A 19,310-nucleotide genomic window follows, 5' to 3' on the forward strand; every position below is an offset into this window, starting at 1 on the left:
AACCAGTATAACTTAGGGATTGTCTCTTTAAAGGAATTACAACTTAATCCTCTTATCTATAAACACGAATGTAGTTTTTACTGATTATATGGCATTTTCTGCCAATCCTTTTTTCCATAGTTATACAGTGACAGTTATGATAGTTACATATCCAATTAAACTTTTATTCCTCTTTGTGATTTGTTTACATTTTTAAATGTACTACATTCATGTATTTTGGAAGCTCATATGTCATCTTTTTTACATTTGTTTATTGACTGATAAGTTATAATCAGTAATTGCTTATATTTTTTTACTAACATAAGGCATGACTTATTTGGTTTTTACATGTTTCTGAATTACATAATTTTGAAGATGGAGAGTGTATCTTTCCATGCACTGTGAAACAAAGTCTCAGAGAACCTCTAAAGTTATGTAGAAAACTTTTAGAGTTTGGAGAATGATGGATAAAGACAAACATGGAAGTAATTGCATTTAATTTCTTGCCATAGATGTTTTATGAACAGGATGCAACAAGTTTGCCAAATTTGAATGCAATGCTTTTAAGATGTGGGCCTCTGGTCTCTGAGATTCTAAATACGTCAGCACATATCATATCAACACAAATTCTGATTTATGAATAAAAATGAGTTAAACAATACTTAAAAATAAAATTAAAACTAGATTAAATAATAAAAATTCTGAATTTAAGTGTATGTTCTAATGATATTAATAATGGTACCTATTATTTTTTTGTGCAACAAGGATACTCCATGTGACCATCAATACACTTTGTATGAAATAGTTGATTTGCTAATGGACGATATCCATATTTACATCTAAATTCAACCAAATCTCCTGACACAGAATAAAGTTTTTGCTCATCTTTCCACCTGAAGCTTATGTTGTGTCTTTCCAAGATTTCTTCTGATATTACACATGCATCTGAAAGAAATGAACATGAAATATTAAGTAAGAGGGGTCTTTTATCAAGACTTTGGGATGTTCAAGTAGAATGCTTTTTAATGTTTCAAAAATTCTTCCTGAAAACTCTTTCTGAACAAATTTTTTTGTGAATACCAGATATTTTAAATAAATTTAAAATGGAAAATGATGTAAAAATTAGGTGGTTAATATGTGATAATTATATTTTATTATCAACTGAAAAGATTAATTACCATATTAAGAGCTCGGCATTTTAGAGTGTAAAAACATCATGGCACGATGGCTGATTTTTTTCTTTTTGGATGGGAGAGTGAAACCAGGGACACTTTACCACTGAGCTACATCAACAGTCCTAGTATTTTTTTATTATTATTGTTATTATTATCATTATTATTTTGAGATAGGCTCTCACTAAAATGCTAAGGCTGGCCTCACACTTGGGATCATCGTGCCTCAGCCTCCCACATTTCTGGTTTTTCTTTAATTAAAATCTTGGTCAAATGTTACAAAGTTTCAGTTATAAAAATGTATAAGAGAGGGTGTCTCACACACACAAGCAGTAGAAAAGGTTAATGAAACAAAAATTTGGTTATCAGAAAAGGTAAGAAAGATGAATACAGCTTTAATAAGAAAAACCAAGACAAAAAAAGGGATAATTCAAACAAAATAAGAAATGAAAAAGAAGACAGTATAACCAGTACCACAGAAATATGAAGGATCATTAGGGATTATTAAGATGAAATACATGCTAACAAATTGAAAAATGTGAAGAAATTCATAAATTTTTGGACACAGATGTTCTGCTAAAATTAAACCTTGAAAAGATACAAACCAGATGAGATCAATAATGAATAATGAGATTGAATTAATAATAAAAAATTTAGGAAAGCTTAGATGTGATTACTGATTAATTTTTCAACCTCTTTAAGGAAGAACTTATTCCATATCTTTTAAACTTACTGTTAGGGTGGATTTAAGTGGCTGCATGGGGGGAAGCTGGACACCTGGCAACCCACTGCAAGTATGGGGGGGCATCAGGCTGCCGGCATGCACCAAAGAACAACCACTCAGATGGAGGCAGATAAACTTCGTAGTGTCTTGCTACTGCCCATCAATCAACAGAATCCCCAGCCAAACCTTGGGGGACACTAAACCCTCATGCCTTTCCCCACCTATACCGGCCTGTAAAGACTCTGGGCAGCCGGAGAACCTATGAGGTTTTCTCTAGCTCTCTACCCTGACCTGTATCCCGGGGAACTGGAAATTTCAACCGACAGCCAATTTCCAATAAAGCTTGGGTTGGTCGCTTTTGTCCAACTCCTGTTTGGCCAATTGCCCTCATGCTTAGTTACTGCAAAGAATTGAAAGAGGGAATCCTTCCCAACTCATTCTCTGTGGTACTCTGGTAGCATAGCAGATAAGAACACTAGATAAAAGAAACTGTAGACTAATAATCATCATGGACAGAGATGAAAAATTTCTCAACAAAATATTAGCAAATCTGGTTCATGAGAATCATAAAGATTGTTCACCATAAACAAATTGGTTCCATCCCAGGGATGCAAGGATGGTTCACAATATGCAGATCAATAAACATAATACATGCCACCAACAGTAATGAAGGATACAAATCGTGGGATTAATAGACACAGAAAGCACTTGAAAAAAATTCAACATCACTTCCTGATAAAAGCCCTGAACAAATAATGTCTGGAAAGATTATACCTCAGCATCATAAAGGCTATATATCACATAGTCACAGGCAATGTACTGAAGTGAGAAAAGTTGAAAACATTTCCTCAAAGATCAGGAACAAGGGTGTTCATTCTCCCAGCACTTATTCAAGTACTAGAAGTTTTTACCAGAAAAGTGAAATAAGAGAAAGAAAGAACAAACAAATTGGAAGGAGAGAAGCCAAATTATTCGTGTCTGCAGATCATATGATTCAATATATAGGAAAACCTAAAGACTCCACCAAGAGACTATTAGAATGGATAAAGACAGTAAGGTGCAAGATAACAAAATCAACACAGAAAAATCAGTGAGAATTTTATACACCAATAATGAATTTGCTGAGAAACAAATCATAAAAACAATCCCATTCACAAATCTGTACAACAAACAAACAAATACAACAAAGAACAAAAGACCACTACCACACACTGATTAAAGAAATTGAAAATGATACAAAATAAATAAAGATATTTCCCATGTTCAATGACTGGAAGAATTTGTGTTGTTAATATGTCCATAATACCTTAAGCAATTTACAGATTAGAAGCCATACTCATTAAAATACAAATGATATTCCTCACAGAACTAGACAAGAAAATTTTACAATTCATATGGAAGCACAAAAGACCCTGAATAAGTATATAAATCTTGAAGAACAAAAAAAATCTAAGCTGTAAGCATTACAATACCTGATTTTAAGACATACTACAGAGCCATAATAACCAAAATGCCATAGTATTCGCACAAAAACATTCACATAGACCAATGGTACAGAATAGAGACTCTCAGATAGATAGATAGATAGATAGATAGATAGATAGATAGATAGATAGATAGATGATAGATAGATACATAGATAGATAGATAGATATAGATAAATGCAAGCATCTCTATGTACTTATTCGTAAAAAAGTTTCCAAAAAGAAAGAAGGAAAACATTGGCTAAAGGGTGACCTCTTCAGTAAATGATGCTGGTAAAAATATATATCCATATACAGATTAAATCTTGACTCCTTTTTTCATGTACAAAATTAAATTCAAAACATTTCACAGGCTTAAATATAATATCTAAAAACTCTAAAATTAGTAGAATAAAACAATGAAGAAATAATAAATTTGTTCAAGCAACAATTTCATGGATAGACCACAAAAGCACAGGAGCAAAAATTCTATATATTAAATTGAAAACTTTTTCCACAGCTAAAAAAACAACAGAATGAGACAAGGCATGGAATAAAGGGAGGAAAAGAAAAACACTTGCCATGTATGCATCTGACAAAGGGTTAATATCTAGAATGTGTGTTTAATGACCTCAAAAAACTAAAAACAAGTAATCCAATTAAAAGTTGGACAAATGATTTGTGATATCTCAAAGAACAAATACAAATGGCCAAAAATACATAGAAATGCTCAACATAATTAACCATCAGGCTATTTTATTTGAAAATAAAAATTACATTGAGGTATTGTATCACCCCAGTTAGAATGTGTATTATTAAAAATAAACCCTGAAATTAACAAGTGTTGGTGAGGATGTGGGGGAAAATGCACACTTGGTCGGAATTTAAATCAGTTCAATCATTATGGAGAACAGAAGGTTTCTCAAAACCCTAAAATTAGATCTGCCATATAATCCAGCTATCCTTCTTCTGGGTACATATCCAAAGAAAACATCAATCAGCATACCAAAGGGATATTTGTATACCCATGTTTATTGCTGTGTTATTCACAAAAGCTAAGATGTTGAATGAGAATGTGTTGATCCATAGATAAGATAAAGATAATGTGGCATATATAAACAAGGAAATATTATTCGGCCATAAAGAATTGAATCTTATAATTTATAGCAAAATAGATACAACTGGAGGATATTATGTCAAGTGAAGTGAGCCAGACACAGAAAGATAAGCCCCATACGTTACCTTTCATATGTGGAATATTAAAAAGGGTGACCTAAAAGTAGAATAGTGACCATTAGAGGCTGAGAAGTGTGTGAGCAGTAGGGTGGGTAGATGGAGTTGGATATGATCAGGCAGGATATATACATGTATGGAAATATCACAATGACCCCCATTAATATGGGCAACTAATACAGGCTAACAAAAAACTTAAAATGTAGTTTTAGAAGTCCTCACGTTATGTGTCTAGAATACATATAACTGTACTTATTATTTTAAAATAAATATAACTTATTAATATTTATTTCCTCACATATTAATATTTAGTAGAGAAGCATTCCACAGAATATATCTTCGTTAATGTGTGAATGTTCTATTGAACACAGCAAAGTATCATATTCAAGGCTCTGATTTTCCTAGGACCTGTGAGAACACTGAAGTACTTACGTAAACATCTGGGCAGTTCTGACCACTCTCCAGCTCTATACACTATTGTCTTGCTACCCTGAAGTTGATACAAAGACTGGCACTGATATTCAACTGATGAACCTGGAGAATATACTGATGATGGGAATGAAGTGAGGTCTCCGTTTTCAACAGGTGGAGGAGAATCACATTTTCCTGTGGAATCTGAAAAATACCATTTCATTTATGGAGAGAACAAATCAAAACACAGGATAAAATTAAAGCCAGCACAAACTTATCACCGTCTATAGCCTCAAGACTTTATCATTTCTGGTGACAAGTGATTGCTTGAAGAAATCTTAATCACAAAAAATGAGGGTTACATTTGTAAGCTCTTCCTTTCATCTCACTGAAGGCACATATAAACCATCAAAAAATGTGTCCATTTCGCAGTGGTCTAGTACTACAAATGTGTCTGGAATAAATGCTGCATGGGTAGATGGCAAGAAAAACTAAGAAAGTTTCTTGTTCTTATATATGACATGATGCAGTGTTTATTGTATCTCTACTGATTTCTTTTTGACTCTCCTTTTCATTACAAAAGAAATAAAAACTCCTTGGAAAAAATCCAAAGAATGCAAATTTGTAGAAAATATAAGGGAACTATTTTCTTCCTGATTTGGACAAGATGAGTAAAAATCATTCCTATGTATTCCTTTTGCTAAGCATAATTTATAATCTTGGATATAAAAAATTTAAAGACCAATATAAGAAGACTCTGGAAGGTACAGAGAATTCATTCTGACTAGGAACTTCAGAACTCAAGGAATGGAAAATAGTTTGCTATATAAGTTCACTTTAGGGCTTTTGTGTATTGTAGATGGAGCACTGGAAAAGGCTAATCCCAGGCATGATATCAGGTAGAGATAAATAAGAAAAATTTCATGAGAAGTCTCATCCCTTTAACCTAAGGACAAGAAAGGGAGCAGTCTTGCAAGACCAAGAGAAGATAGACTGAAAATCTATCAGCGAATTCAACTTTAGAGACCTTGAGAAGAAAAGAAAACATTGGAGGCCCAGAAAGAGGGAAGAAATAAGTTTAATAAAACAATTTCACAACCTGGGCATGAGGCACAAAAGTAGGTATTCAAGAAGATGTGTAGACTCATGTTAATACATATCATAATGAAACAGTTTGAAGATAAAGGAAAAAATCTTGAAAACTGCAAGGTAGAAAATCCACATTACCTATAGGTGACTAATATTAAATGACAGTGGGCTTCTCATTCATGGCCATAGAAGCCACAAGGATGTGAAAGAAGAAAGATGTCACTCTCCACCTCTATATGCAGTGACACTGTGCTTTAGAATAAAGGCATAAATAAGAAAAGATCAAGAGAATCTGTCTCCAAGAGATATCATTAAAGTCTAACTGAAAAAATGCTTCATATAGAAATGAAAAGATGTCCGAAGAATATTGAGTCTTCAGGAGAGAGAAAAGAACATTGTAACTGATAAAAGGAAAAATATATAATATATTAGATGTTTTCCTCATCAGTTTGTTCATTATGTTTAATGTCTGAAGGAAAATTATAGTATTTGATAATACTTCTCAGTGTATATAGAGGAGACACTAAAGGGAAAATGCACTTAAACGGAAGGAAGGTTTCCACATTTTGATGGAAAAATAAAATGTCAATAGTAGTCGAATGATAAGCTCAAAATATATTATGTATATACTGGAATATCTAAAATAACAATTTTGAAAAGAAAGGGGGTGGGGGAATCTATCAGAAAGATACACACAAAAATAGGAAGATAAATCAAAATTAAATTCTTTAAAAATGCTCCCCCAAAGGAAGGGAAGAGATCAGAAACAGGAATGTGAAACAGAGAAAATAAATAAAACAAAACAAGACACCAAACCCCAACAGTTCAATAATTATTTTAAATATAAATGGTATAAATATACCAGGTGAAAAGAGCAAGAAGGGCAAGATAGATACGTAAATGAGACCTCACTCAAACACTGACTTCACCATTAGCAAAAAGTAGAGTCAAAGTCAAGGAAGAGAAAGTAAATTAGGAAAAATTAATTTTTAAAAGTAGAAATGGATGATATAATATATACATTATGTGTTTCCCTTATTTACTGAATTCTAAACATTAGGTGCCAATGTCCAAATACCCAAGCTTATTTTATAAATATACTGATTCCCTGGCTGGCCTCAGTCACATACCTTCCAATATTTTCTACGTATTAAGAATGCCCAAACATTGACGCAAAAATTCTCAACAAAATTTTAGCAAATCGCATACAAATATATATTAAAAAGATAGTGCACCACGATCAAGTGGGTTTTATCCCAGGGATGCAAGGTTGGTTCAACATTCAGAAATCAATAAATGTCATTCACCATATCAACAGACTTAAAGTTAAGAATCACATGATTATTTCAATAGATGCAGAAAAAGCATTCGATAAAATACAGCATCCCTTCATGCTCAAAACACTAGAAAAAATTGGGGTAGTGGGAACATTCCTTAACATTATAAAGGCAATCTACGCTAAGCCCATGGCTAATATCATTCTAAATGGTGAAAAACTGAAAGCGTTCCCCCTAAAAACTGGAACAAGGCAGGGATGCCCTCTTTCACCGCTTCTATTCAACATCGTCCTTGAGACTCTAGCCAGAGCAATCAGACAAACCAAAGAAATTAAAGGGATACGAATAGGAAAAGAAGAACTCAAACTATCCCTGTTCGCTGATGACATGATTATATATTTAGAGGAACCTGGAAATTCCACCAGAAAACTTTTAGAACTCATAAGTGAATTCAGTAAAGTAGCAGGTTACAAGATCAATGCTCATAAATCCAATGCATTTTTATACATAAGTGATGAATCTTCAGAAAGAGAAATTAGGAAAACTACCCCATTCACAATAGCTTCGAAAAAAATAAAATACTTGGGAATCAATCTCACAAAAGAGGTGAAAGACCTCTACAATGAGAACTACAGAGCACTAAAGAAAGAAATTAAAGAAAACCTTAGAAGATGGAAAGATCTCCCATGTTCTTGGATAGGCAGAATTAATATTGTCAAAATGACCATACTACCTAAAGTGCTATACAGATTCAATGCAATTACAATTAAAATCCCAATGATGTACCTTGCAGAAATAGAGCAAGCAATTATGAAATTCATCTGGAAGAATAAAAAACCTAGAATAGCTAAAGCAATCCTCAGTAGCAAGAGCGAAGCAGGGGGTATTGCAATGCCAGATCTTCAACTCTACTACAAAGCAATAGTAACAAAAATGGCATGGTATGGTACCAAAATAGACAAGTAGAACAATGGTACATAATAGAGGACATGGACACAAACCCAAATAAATACAATTTTCTCATACTAGACAAAGGTTCCAAAAATATGCAATGGAGAAAAGATAGCCTCTTCAACAAATGGTGCTGGGAAAACTGGAAAACCATATGCAATAGAATGAAATTAAACCCCTATCTCTCACCCTACACAAAACTCAACTCAAAATGGATCAAGGACCTCGGAATCAGACCAGAGACCCTGCATCTTATAGAAGAAAAAGTAGGTCCAAATCTTCGACTTGTTGGCTTAGGATCAGACTTCCTTAACAGGACTCCCATAGCACAAGAAATAAAAGCAAGAATCAACAACTGGGATAGATTCAAACTAAAAAGCTTTCTCTCAGCAAAGGAAACTATCAGCAATGTGAAGAGAGAGCCTACAGAGTGGGAGAATATCTTTGTCAACCATACCTCAGATAGAGCACTAATTTCCAGAATCTATAAAGAACTCAATAAAATCTACATGAAGAATATAAACAATCCAATCAACAAATGGGCTAAGGAAATGAACAGACACTTCACAGAAGAAGATGTACAAGCAATCAACAGATATATGAAAAAATGTTCAACATCCCTAGTAATAAGGGAAATGCAAATCAAAACTACCCTAAGATTTCATCTCACCCCAATTAGAATGGCGATTATCAAGAATACAAGCAACAATAGGTGTTGGCGAGGATGTGGTGAAAAAGGAACACTCATACATTGCTTATGGGGTTGAAAATTAGTGCAGCCACTCTGGAAAGCAGAGTGGAGATTCCTCAGAAAGCTTGGAATGGAAACACCATTTGACCCAGCTATCCCACTCCTTGGCCTATACCCAAAGGACTTAAAATCAGCATACTACAGAGATACAGCCACATCAATGTTCATTGCTGCTCAATTCACCATAGCTAGATTGTGGAACCAACCTAGATGCCCTTCAGTTGATGAATGGATAAAGAAACTTTGGCATATATATACAATGGAATATTACTCCGCAATGAAGAATGATAAAATTATGGCATTTGTAGGCAAATGGATGAAATTGGAGAATATCATGTTAAGTGAGATAAGCCAATCTCAAAAAACTAAAGGACGAATGATTTCGCTGATAAGCGGATGAGGACATATAATGGGGGGTGGGAGGGGTTAGCATTAGGTTTAGGGTTAGGTTTAGGGTTAGGGATAAGGATAGCGGTAAGAATGAAGGAAAGAAGGACTGTATAGAGGGAAAAGAGGGGTGGGAGGGGTGGGGGGGAAGGAATAAAAAATAAACATCATTGCCCTATGTAAACGTATGATTAAAAAAAAAAAAAGAAAATGTAAATCAAAACCACCCTAAGATTTCATCTAACTCCAATTAGAATAGCTATTATCAAGAACACAAAGCAATAATAAGTGTTGGTGTGGATGTGGGGAAAAAGGCACACTCATACATTGCTGGTAGAGTTGCTAATTGGTGCAGCCACTCTGGAAAGCAGTATGGAGATTCCTCAGAAAACTTGGAATGGACACACCTTTTGATCCCAGTTATCCCACTCCTTGGTTTATATAACGAAGGACTTAAAATCAACATATTACAATAAAGCAGCCACATCAAAGTTTATAGCAGTTCAATTCACAATAGCTAGATTGTGAAACCAACCTAGATGCCCTTCAATTGTTGAAGGGATAAAGAAACTGTGGTATATATTCACAATGGAACATTAGCCATAAAGAAAAATAAAATTATGGCATTTGTTGGTAAATGGTTGGAGTTGGAGGACACCACACTAAGTGAAATACGCCAAGCCCCAAAAACCAAACCATCTCTGATAAGTAGATGATGTACATAAAGAGGTGGGAGTGGGAGGGGGCAAGAGAAGAATGGGGAAACTTTGGATTTCATAGACGGAAATGGGGTATGAGGAGTGGGGGAAGGATAGTGGATTGAGACAGACATTATTACTCTATGTACATGTATGATTACATGAATGATATGAATCTACATCGTGTACAACCATAGAAATAAAAAGTTGTACCCCATTTGTGTACAATAATCAAAATGCAATGGTAAAAATTTAAAACAGAAGAAAAAGAAAATTCTCTACAGACCTGAACAAAAAAGAATTAAAATGGGCCATAAATTTTCAAAAAGAACATCAATGAAAATAAACCATAGAAAAACAATTTTAAAGTGTCCTAAACTCATCATCCCTTATTCCCAAATGTATCTGTTCATCTGTTTCTTTTTAGTTTTGAGTAAAAGTTTGCTGAATAGATGTTATATTTCATTTATATTTCATAACTGTCAATAAAACTTTGGTGTATCTCCAAAAAAAAAAAAAAAGAATGCCCAAATGTATATCATATTCTATGATCAGTCTTCAATGTCCTGTTTTCTACTTCTCAACGGGGATATCTCTTGGAGTTTTCAAAATGTACTGAGTATCTTAATGCTTAAGATGAGGAATTTTCTCAGATTGTAGTTGTTCTATTAATTCAGTTAAGTATGTTTTGAAAAAATGACATGATATTTCTTAGTTCACTTGGACAAAAAATAAATTTCTAGCAATATCATTTTATTTGCATTAAAAAACATATTCTATAAGAATTTCTTCACTTTATTTTTATCAACACATTTTACTCATACTATGTCCTCAAGCAAAGCAAAATCAGGGATATTCTACCTTTGCACTGAGGTGGCTCTGTCCAGGTTCCATTTAGACACATCACTTCTACTTCCCCAAATATTTCAAAAGGTTTGATGCATTCATAATGTACTCTATCACCAGATGGAAACCTACGCATCTGGTTTGATAATATATTAGCATTTTCCACTCTGGGTGGATTCACACAGGAAGTATCTAAATGGAAAGAAAAGAAAGTATCTCCACCTAGCATTCATTTTGAGTAAGCAATCAATCAATAAGATTCCAAATACATTTTAAGCAGGATTGAAAATAAATAGATACTTTGACATGAAGAACTTTTCTGCTTTCAATGAATTCACAATATGAGAAAAAAAGATATAGCAATATTTTTTTGTCAGAGCTAACCTTTCATGCCCTTAAATAACTCTTCCCTATCCTTTACTAGAACACTGATAGACATTTTAACTCCTTGACAGCCACTGAGAATGAAAGTTCCTGGACATTTCCCCCTAGGTTGAGTAGAACAAATATTACAAGTTGTATAAGTGCAATATGAATTTTTAAAATGCACAAAAAATAAGAGTAAAGAGATTATATGGCATCAATGTTTGGTATACAATTATCTTGTTCATTATCATTTTAGTTCCTAAATAAAAACAAAGAGGCATTTCCTTAGAGATTAAAGTCAAAAATTAAAAACACAGCTTGAAGTATAATCTGTTTATTCTTAAAACACAGTTAAAAGATGAAGATGCTATGTTCAACTATAATGCACCAATAAAAACAAAAAATTGGTTAAGTAAAACATTAAACAATGATGATAAATTTAAAAAAATTAAAGATATGGGAAAAAACAGAAAAATATACTTATAGTAATAGAAACATAGCTTTTATATTTATTTATAAATGCTTTCTGATACTATGATGAACAATGTATAATTCCTCAGAATTTTAGGTGTATGTATAGTAATAACAGACTATTGCAATGGTTCCAAACTGAGGTGTAATGAAATCCTTTGGAGAACTTGATAATTTCTTTATTTTTTTGCAGTGCTGGGGATTGAATCCAGGGCCTTGTGCTTTCAAGGCAACCACTCTACCAACTGAGCTATATCCGCATCCTGATAAATATTTTTTAAGATCACACCTCAAGATTATTTTTTCCAGTAGGTCTAAAATGAGCTCAGGAATTTTTATTTGGATTCATAAAAATTTGTTCAATAACGTTGATGCTGCTTGTCCAGGGAACACACTTTGAGAACCCCAGGGCTATGTGATTAACTATAGCATATTCAATTCCAACCTTTCATTTTTAAACTTAAGCCTACTGTGTCTTGCCCTAAATATTAACCTATGCTCATTTTGAAGGATGTTATGAAAAATTTAATACTTCCTAAAAGTCTAATCAATAAATTTACAATGCCATCAAAGTACCTTTGCACATCGGCTTTCCTATCTATTTGCCATTAATACATGTCACAGTATTGGACCCATCCAATTGGTAAAATGTTGGACATTTGTAAGCTACTTGATCTCCCGACTTATATGATTCCTTCCTCAGTCCTATGAGTGTGGCACCATCAAAGTTGGGTAAATTAAAACAATCTGTTCCTGAGGAAAAAAAAATATGTATTTGTTCAGTATATGTTATCTCTAATAGTAATATTCTAAAATAATACTTAGACCTAGCTACCTATAGAACCAATGAATACCACATAATATACTTCTCACAACTTGGCAAAATATGATCAGTTTTGACTTCCATTGAGTTGTTCTAAATTTATCAAAAGTATAAGACAGGAATGATGCTTGAAGAAATATTAGTAGTTCTAATGTTTAAGGCTAGATCTTTATATTCAAATAATTTTTTGCCTGCACTTGCCACATGTGTTATGTATGTCTACTTTGGCTTCTGCAAATGTGAATTACTTACAAAAATTATTCCAAAGCTTTAGAAAGTATGTATTTTAGTGAGATTACTGATGAACTGAGAGTAGATTACATAATGATGAGATTGATGAGTAAGGGCCAGTTTCTCCAGAGATAAGGGATCTGAGAATGTACATCAGAGGATGTCAAATGTTCACACAAAATGATGTGAAAATGAAGTAATTTGCCTCATAGTGTCAAATTTTTTTAATTACTAGGCTATAATTCTCTGCCAGACTCAAGAAACTTCAGGTATCTTGTAAAATTCTAGAACTAAGGCTTACTTTCTTATTTGTAGCACTTATACTTTGAATTAGGGAATCTGACACACATATTAAAAAATTAAATACACTATACTTATGTATTCTGGTGGGGAGGACCATTTTCCTCCTAAACATTTTATAAATGCAGGTCCATCAATTCCAAAACCTTCCAAACAATTGTAAGTAACTTCTTTTACATTTGGGTAACTGTCTAACTCATGAGACACAAAACCGTTTAAAATGGAAGGTGGAGATTCACAATGAAGTCCTAAAAAACTAAAGTAATGAATGAATGAATCCATGTTTCAATAACTCAGAAATAAAATTTTATATGTCAATTTTGATATATCACAGTTTTTGAAAAGAAATAATAATAATAACAGAGAAGCTACTAGGAAGTCACAGAGAATGTGCACAAAGGCTTCCTAAGTTCACCTTTCTCATTCTGTCCATCTCTCAAACTGTGAAAACAGGAGCAAGAAATTGAAATAAAAAATGACAAAGTTTCTCTAACCAACCATGAGTGATAAATGTAAACATACTCAAAATTAATAACATTAAATAAATTATCAAATATTATGAGACATCAGAAGAAACACTGTAAGAAAAGCATTTTTAAACTATTTTATAACTTGGTTGCAAAGGAAACTCTAGAACGTATATAAATTTAAATTCACTACACATTACATTTTTTACAAAAGAAATGCCAAAGTAAAAAGTGACTCTATAATGAACCAATAAAATTAACAAAAATAAGATTGATTCAATAATGCAAAAGTATTTTAATGGTTATATATATAAATGATTAAATAATATAATCTCTATTATATTATTCTGTCCCCTTACTTTCACTATAGCATATAATTTTTCATTGTTTGTACTCTTAATTATATAATTATGTGTAATCTCAGATCAGACTTCAAGTTTTCATACAGTCCTCACCTACACACTGAGGTGGAGAACTCCATTTGCCCAAGTGGCATGTTATCCCATCTTTCTCAGAGGTTGTAAAACCATCTTCACAAATATAATTCAATTTAGTGCCATATGCATTTATTCTGGATTCATTTATTTCTTTCCATTCTTCTGAAAATCTTGATGGCCTAATGGTTCCATGGTCTATACCAGGTGGTTGAGAACATGGAAGTTTTGCTATATGAAAAATAGAAATCAAAGGGTGATACATAAATAAAACATTTAAATTAAGCCATGGGACATTGAGGCCTGACTCCCAGGAACTGACAGCCATAGGAGTTTGGGGCCCTGTGTGGGAGTGGTTCCCGGTCTGGTTATATGATAGTTTTCCTGAACAAATTGACTCCCCTAACTCCACCCCATCCTGTTCATCACAGAAGAAGCCCTTCCCAGTCCTGGCCCCTTTACCTGTGTGACTATAAATAAGGGGAGTTGGGCTACTCCATGTTGTTAGAGGCCAGATCTGGTGTGGCCAGATTCCTTATGCCCCCTCTTATTTAAAATGAGTACTGGCTCTTGTTTGTTTATTGGTTAGATAAGTTTATGGGTAATTGATTGATTTACAGCCAACAATGTCCTCCAGCAGTTAATCCTTTCCTCATCCACGTGGGACATGGCAGAAACCCCAACAGCTAAGGGTATATAAATTGATGGTATACACCCAGTTTAATGACTACACAATTTAACTGTAGTTAAAATTAGTAGAGTATAAAAGATCCCTCTCAAACTTATATCTGAGTTCCTATAAAACTAAAATACCTCAGTTGCATCTCTGTGGTTTATAATGTGAGGATGAGCTATATTCCATTGGATGGGGAAGGGCTCTGGGTGAATCTGGAAGTAATTGAACCTCTGATTTCTTAAGCTTCCTTTCTCTATTCTACTGTGTTTTTTACTTCATTAAAAGTCTTATGCATGTAAGTTGACAAAAATCATAACCCTTTCAAAACATAGAAAAATGAAATAAGATTGGCTATAAAAAAACAACAACTTCACTCATTAAAAAAGAGAAATGTGGGGCTGGGGACATAGCTTAGCAATAATAGAGTTTTTGCCTTGCATGTACAAGGCCCTGGGTTCAACCATGGCACTACAGAAAAAAAAAAAAAAAAAAAAGAGAGAAATGTAAGTTAAAACTGTGATGAAAGACTGTTTTCTCCTTGGTTCCATTGGCAAAAATACAGAGTTAGCTAACGTCTTCTACCTATAGAACTCTGGAGGGGAAAGCGTTTTCTCATGCATTCTGAGCATTGTGTATTAAAGTAACCCAGAATTATTGTCGTGGTCTATTTGATTTCTGGAATTGAGAAGAATATGTGAAGTTAACTATCTTGTTGTTTATTAATAGCAAATTTTATTTCCTTTTTCTATGTTTTGAAACAGTTATGATTTTGTCAATTTACATGTTAGGAAGGATAGCTCTTTGTGATATGAGCTATAAATATCTCCCTTAGTTGTCTTTTTTTTTAAAAGTTTGTTTACGAAGTTTCTTTCTTTAAAAAATTGATTTTTATGTAACAAAACATACCAGTGAAATAATTTATGACTTGGGGATTTTGAGTCATGAAAAGTTAGATCTTGCTAACTCCAGATTTGTAAAAAAAATTTTTTTTAGAGTTTTCTCATTATTATTTAATGGTTATGTTATTTAAAAAATGTTTGGTGCATATGGAATTTATCATGGTATATGAGGTAAGGCAGGGATATTACTGTACTTATCCCTTTAGCATTTATTGACTACTTCTTTTTCCCAGTGATTTGAGAGGAAGTCCTCTTTATACATTCAATTTCTATATGAATATGAGGGTACTTACATCTGGGCATTATGTTTTGCTCATAGACCAGTATGATACTCTCAAATTATTTAGGATTTTAAAAATGTCTTAATGTGTTTTAGTTCTGTTCCCACTCTATATTTTTTTCCACTAAATTTAGCAACAGGTGATAGAGCTTTAAACTGTTAAGCTTTCATTGAGATTTTCTTAAATTTAGAAATTAATTTACAAGATAATATGGTCCTTTTATCTGTAGAAAGACTATTTTTTTGCTTCAGTAGTATTTTAATTTTAATTTTAATAAGCCTCACATTTTAATTGACAAACACTAATATATTTTTTGTTATTGTTATGTATGAAATCTTTTCTTCCATTAAATCTTCCAAAAGTAGTTTATATATATTGTTTGAATATATATAAACTACTGATTTTCATATGTAGATTTTGTACTTGGTAAACTAATTGAGTATCTTACTGTTTATAGTAGCTGTTAATAAAATATCTTGAATCTGAAAACTAAAAGCAAAGAGGAAGAAAAGAAAAGTGTACACTGAAAAGTACTGTAAATCTTTTCAAGTGTTTGTTGTGCTGTTAACAGCTCATGGACATATTGTACTGAACAAACTTGATTCATGATTATTATTTACTCCAAGGTTTCTGGTTTTGCTTATTTTCTCATTTCTATTCTTAAATATGTTGACATATTTTTCAATGTACTTTCATAAGTTTATTTTCCTTAGGTGTGTTCATTTTTGACTTCTAGATTCTATGTTTCTTTTATTCTTTGTTTTCTAATGTATAATTTTTAATGCTATAAATATCTGCATTTGTTCTATTCCATAGATTTCAGTTTATACTGCAATTACTGTCACTAATTTATGGTGATTTTTGGTAGTAAGCAATTGATAAAGAAGTAGTTTGTTTTCGAATTTTCCAAATTTGTAACATGAACATTTAAGATATGTAGTTAGCTCTTTCATTACTTGAATTTTTAATTTCAAGAAAATGCTTTAGGAAGTTGATGATTTAAAATTCATTTAGATATTATCTATCACACAGATATGGTCAATTATTTTAAGACCTGGCTACATTAAAATTATATAATATATACATTAGGACAAGTCTTTAAAATCTTGGAAATAAATATTTTATAACTATAAAAGAGTTACTTCACAAGAACAAACCAATATTGAATATATGTATATATGTAAATTATCAAAATACATAAAACAAATATAGAACTGAAGAAGAGAAAGGCAAATTTAATCCTAGATATCAATATTGACACAATGCATGCTGAGTCATATTGAAAAAATAGATAAAAGATTTTGAAGCAATATGGATCAATTTGAAAAACACTATTACTCACTTTAACCTAATCTTACTTCTAGAATATGTGCATATTTTTTGTGGAAATGGAGTTATAAACTAGATAGACAACATACAGTGAAATAAAAAAAAATCATAATTTGAATTCTTGCATACTATTCCTGAGAACAGAATTACATGACTACATAGTCTAGTAAGAATAAATTATGTATAAAAAAATTTGGAAGTGAAAGCACACACTTCAAAATAATAATTGTTGAGCTTAAGGACAAATCACAAGGAAAATCAGAATATATTTCAAAGGGGATAAAAATTGAAAATAAATTATATATATTTATATAATATAAGTAACATTATATATCATACATTCAGTTTGTGTTTATAAATACATTTTTAAAAATCAACATACATTTTTATTTATAAAATATATAGTTAAATATTTGTATACATATTTATACGTCTAACTTTGTGAGACACAGCTAGTAAACAGGTCTTTAAAAAATGGAGGTTTGTTAGAGAGTTGGACAACCGGCTTCTGAGCAGGAAACTTCTTTGCAATGGCGATGAAAAAATGAATTAAAAATGGGTGATGTTGAGGAAGACAAGAAGATCTATGTTCAGAAGTGTGCCCAGTGCCTCACTATGAAAAGGGGAGGCAAACACAAGACTGGGACAAATCTCCATGGACTGTTTGGGTGGAAGACAGGTCAGGCTGTTGGATTCTCTTACACAGATGCCAACCAGAACAAAGGCATCACCTGGGGAGAGGATACACTGATGGAGTATTTGGAGAATCCCAAAAAGTACATCCCTGGAACAAAAATTATCTTCGCTGGCATTAAGAAGGGAGAAAGGGCAGACTTAATAGCTTACCTCAAAAAAGCTATTATCGAGTAACAGCCACTGCCTTATTTATTACCAAACAAATGTCTCATGGCTTTTTTATGTGCACCATAATTTAAGTGATGTGATACACCAGAATTCAGATCATGAATGACTGACAAAATTATTTTTGTTGGACAGTCCTGATATAAGTAAAATTGACTTGTAGTTAAATTAATATTTTGGTTATACTCCCACTTCAGTAAATTCTATCGCTTTCCCCTTTTTAAAGTTATGGTTGGACTTAATTCGTAATATTCAGTATTTCAAAAAATGGTGAATGACATCTCAAAACTTTTTTATATTTAGGTTTATATTACGAATCATGTGAAAATGTTTAAATATGGGGGAAATCCCTTCACTCTCTCAGAATCAAGCATGATTCACATGTGTTTCAATTTGTGTTGGTTAGCCTATTTAAAGTCAATGATTGAAGATAAGGAAGTAGTGTCAATATTTTTGTTGACCATGCCAATTTAATCAGAATGCCCTGTATCTCAAATGCTGTCTTTTCCTTATGGAAAGGCATTTTAATGTGATTTATGTATAATATTAAATAAAGAATAGTTAACACTTAAAAAAATGGAGATTTGGTGTTTTCATTTTAGAAGTATGATGATTGAAATTCATGCATTAATTTCTAACTTAAAATGATGGTAGTGGGCTAAGGACATACTTAGTCATGGAATGCCTGCCTAGTGATGGAGATGCAAGCCACTAAATGATATCCCCAGACCATCCAAAGAAAAACTGAATAACATAAAAATTAATGGTAGTAGTAAATTAAACTCAAAGTCTATAGAAGGAAGAAAACAATAAAGGGAGTTGAACACAAAATTGACAGAATTTAAGAAAGAGAAGAGAAAAAGTTAGCAAAACTAAAAAGTGAAACTTTAGAAAACTAAATATGGAAAAGAGAAAAATAGAAACAAATTAGAGTGTTTAAACTGGTTACTAAAATTATTAATAAAATTGGATAAACCATTATGGTATGGCCCTAAACTTCTTGTGTTAATGCAGAAATGTTCAGAGGTGAAATGATTGAATTGTGAGAGCTCTATCCTAATCAAAAACCATTCCAGTTTGAATGGACTGAATGGTAAATGTAGGAAAGTGGGGGAGGTGGGTCACTGGGAATATGCCCTGGAAGGGTGTTCACATCCCTGTCACTCCCCTTCTCTGCTTCCGAGCTACCAA

At 32.6% G+C, this 19,310-nt stretch overlaps 1 protein-coding gene and 1 pseudogene across 1 annotated transcript; one reads left to right on the forward strand and one right to left on the reverse strand.

The window, feature by feature from the left end:
- Positions 1 to 724: 724 nt before the first annotated feature.
- Positions 725 to 19,310, reverse strand: part of LOC124961428 (complement factor H-like) — a 119,067-nt pseudogene continuing 100,481 nt past the window's right edge.
- On the forward strand, positions 17,814 to 18,128 carry LOC124962146 (cytochrome c-like). Its single transcript, XM_047521313.1, has one exon. It carries the CDS (start codon positions 17,814 to 17,816, stop codon positions 18,126 to 18,128), a length of 315 nt encoding a protein of 104 aa, XP_047377269.1.

The sequence above is a fragment of the Sciurus carolinensis genome, chromosome 12 (assembly GCF_902686445.1).
Source record: "Sciurus carolinensis chromosome 12, mSciCar1.2, whole genome shotgun sequence".
In the NCBI taxonomy this organism is placed as follows: domain Eukaryota; kingdom Metazoa; phylum Chordata; class Mammalia; order Rodentia; family Sciuridae; genus Sciurus; species Sciurus carolinensis.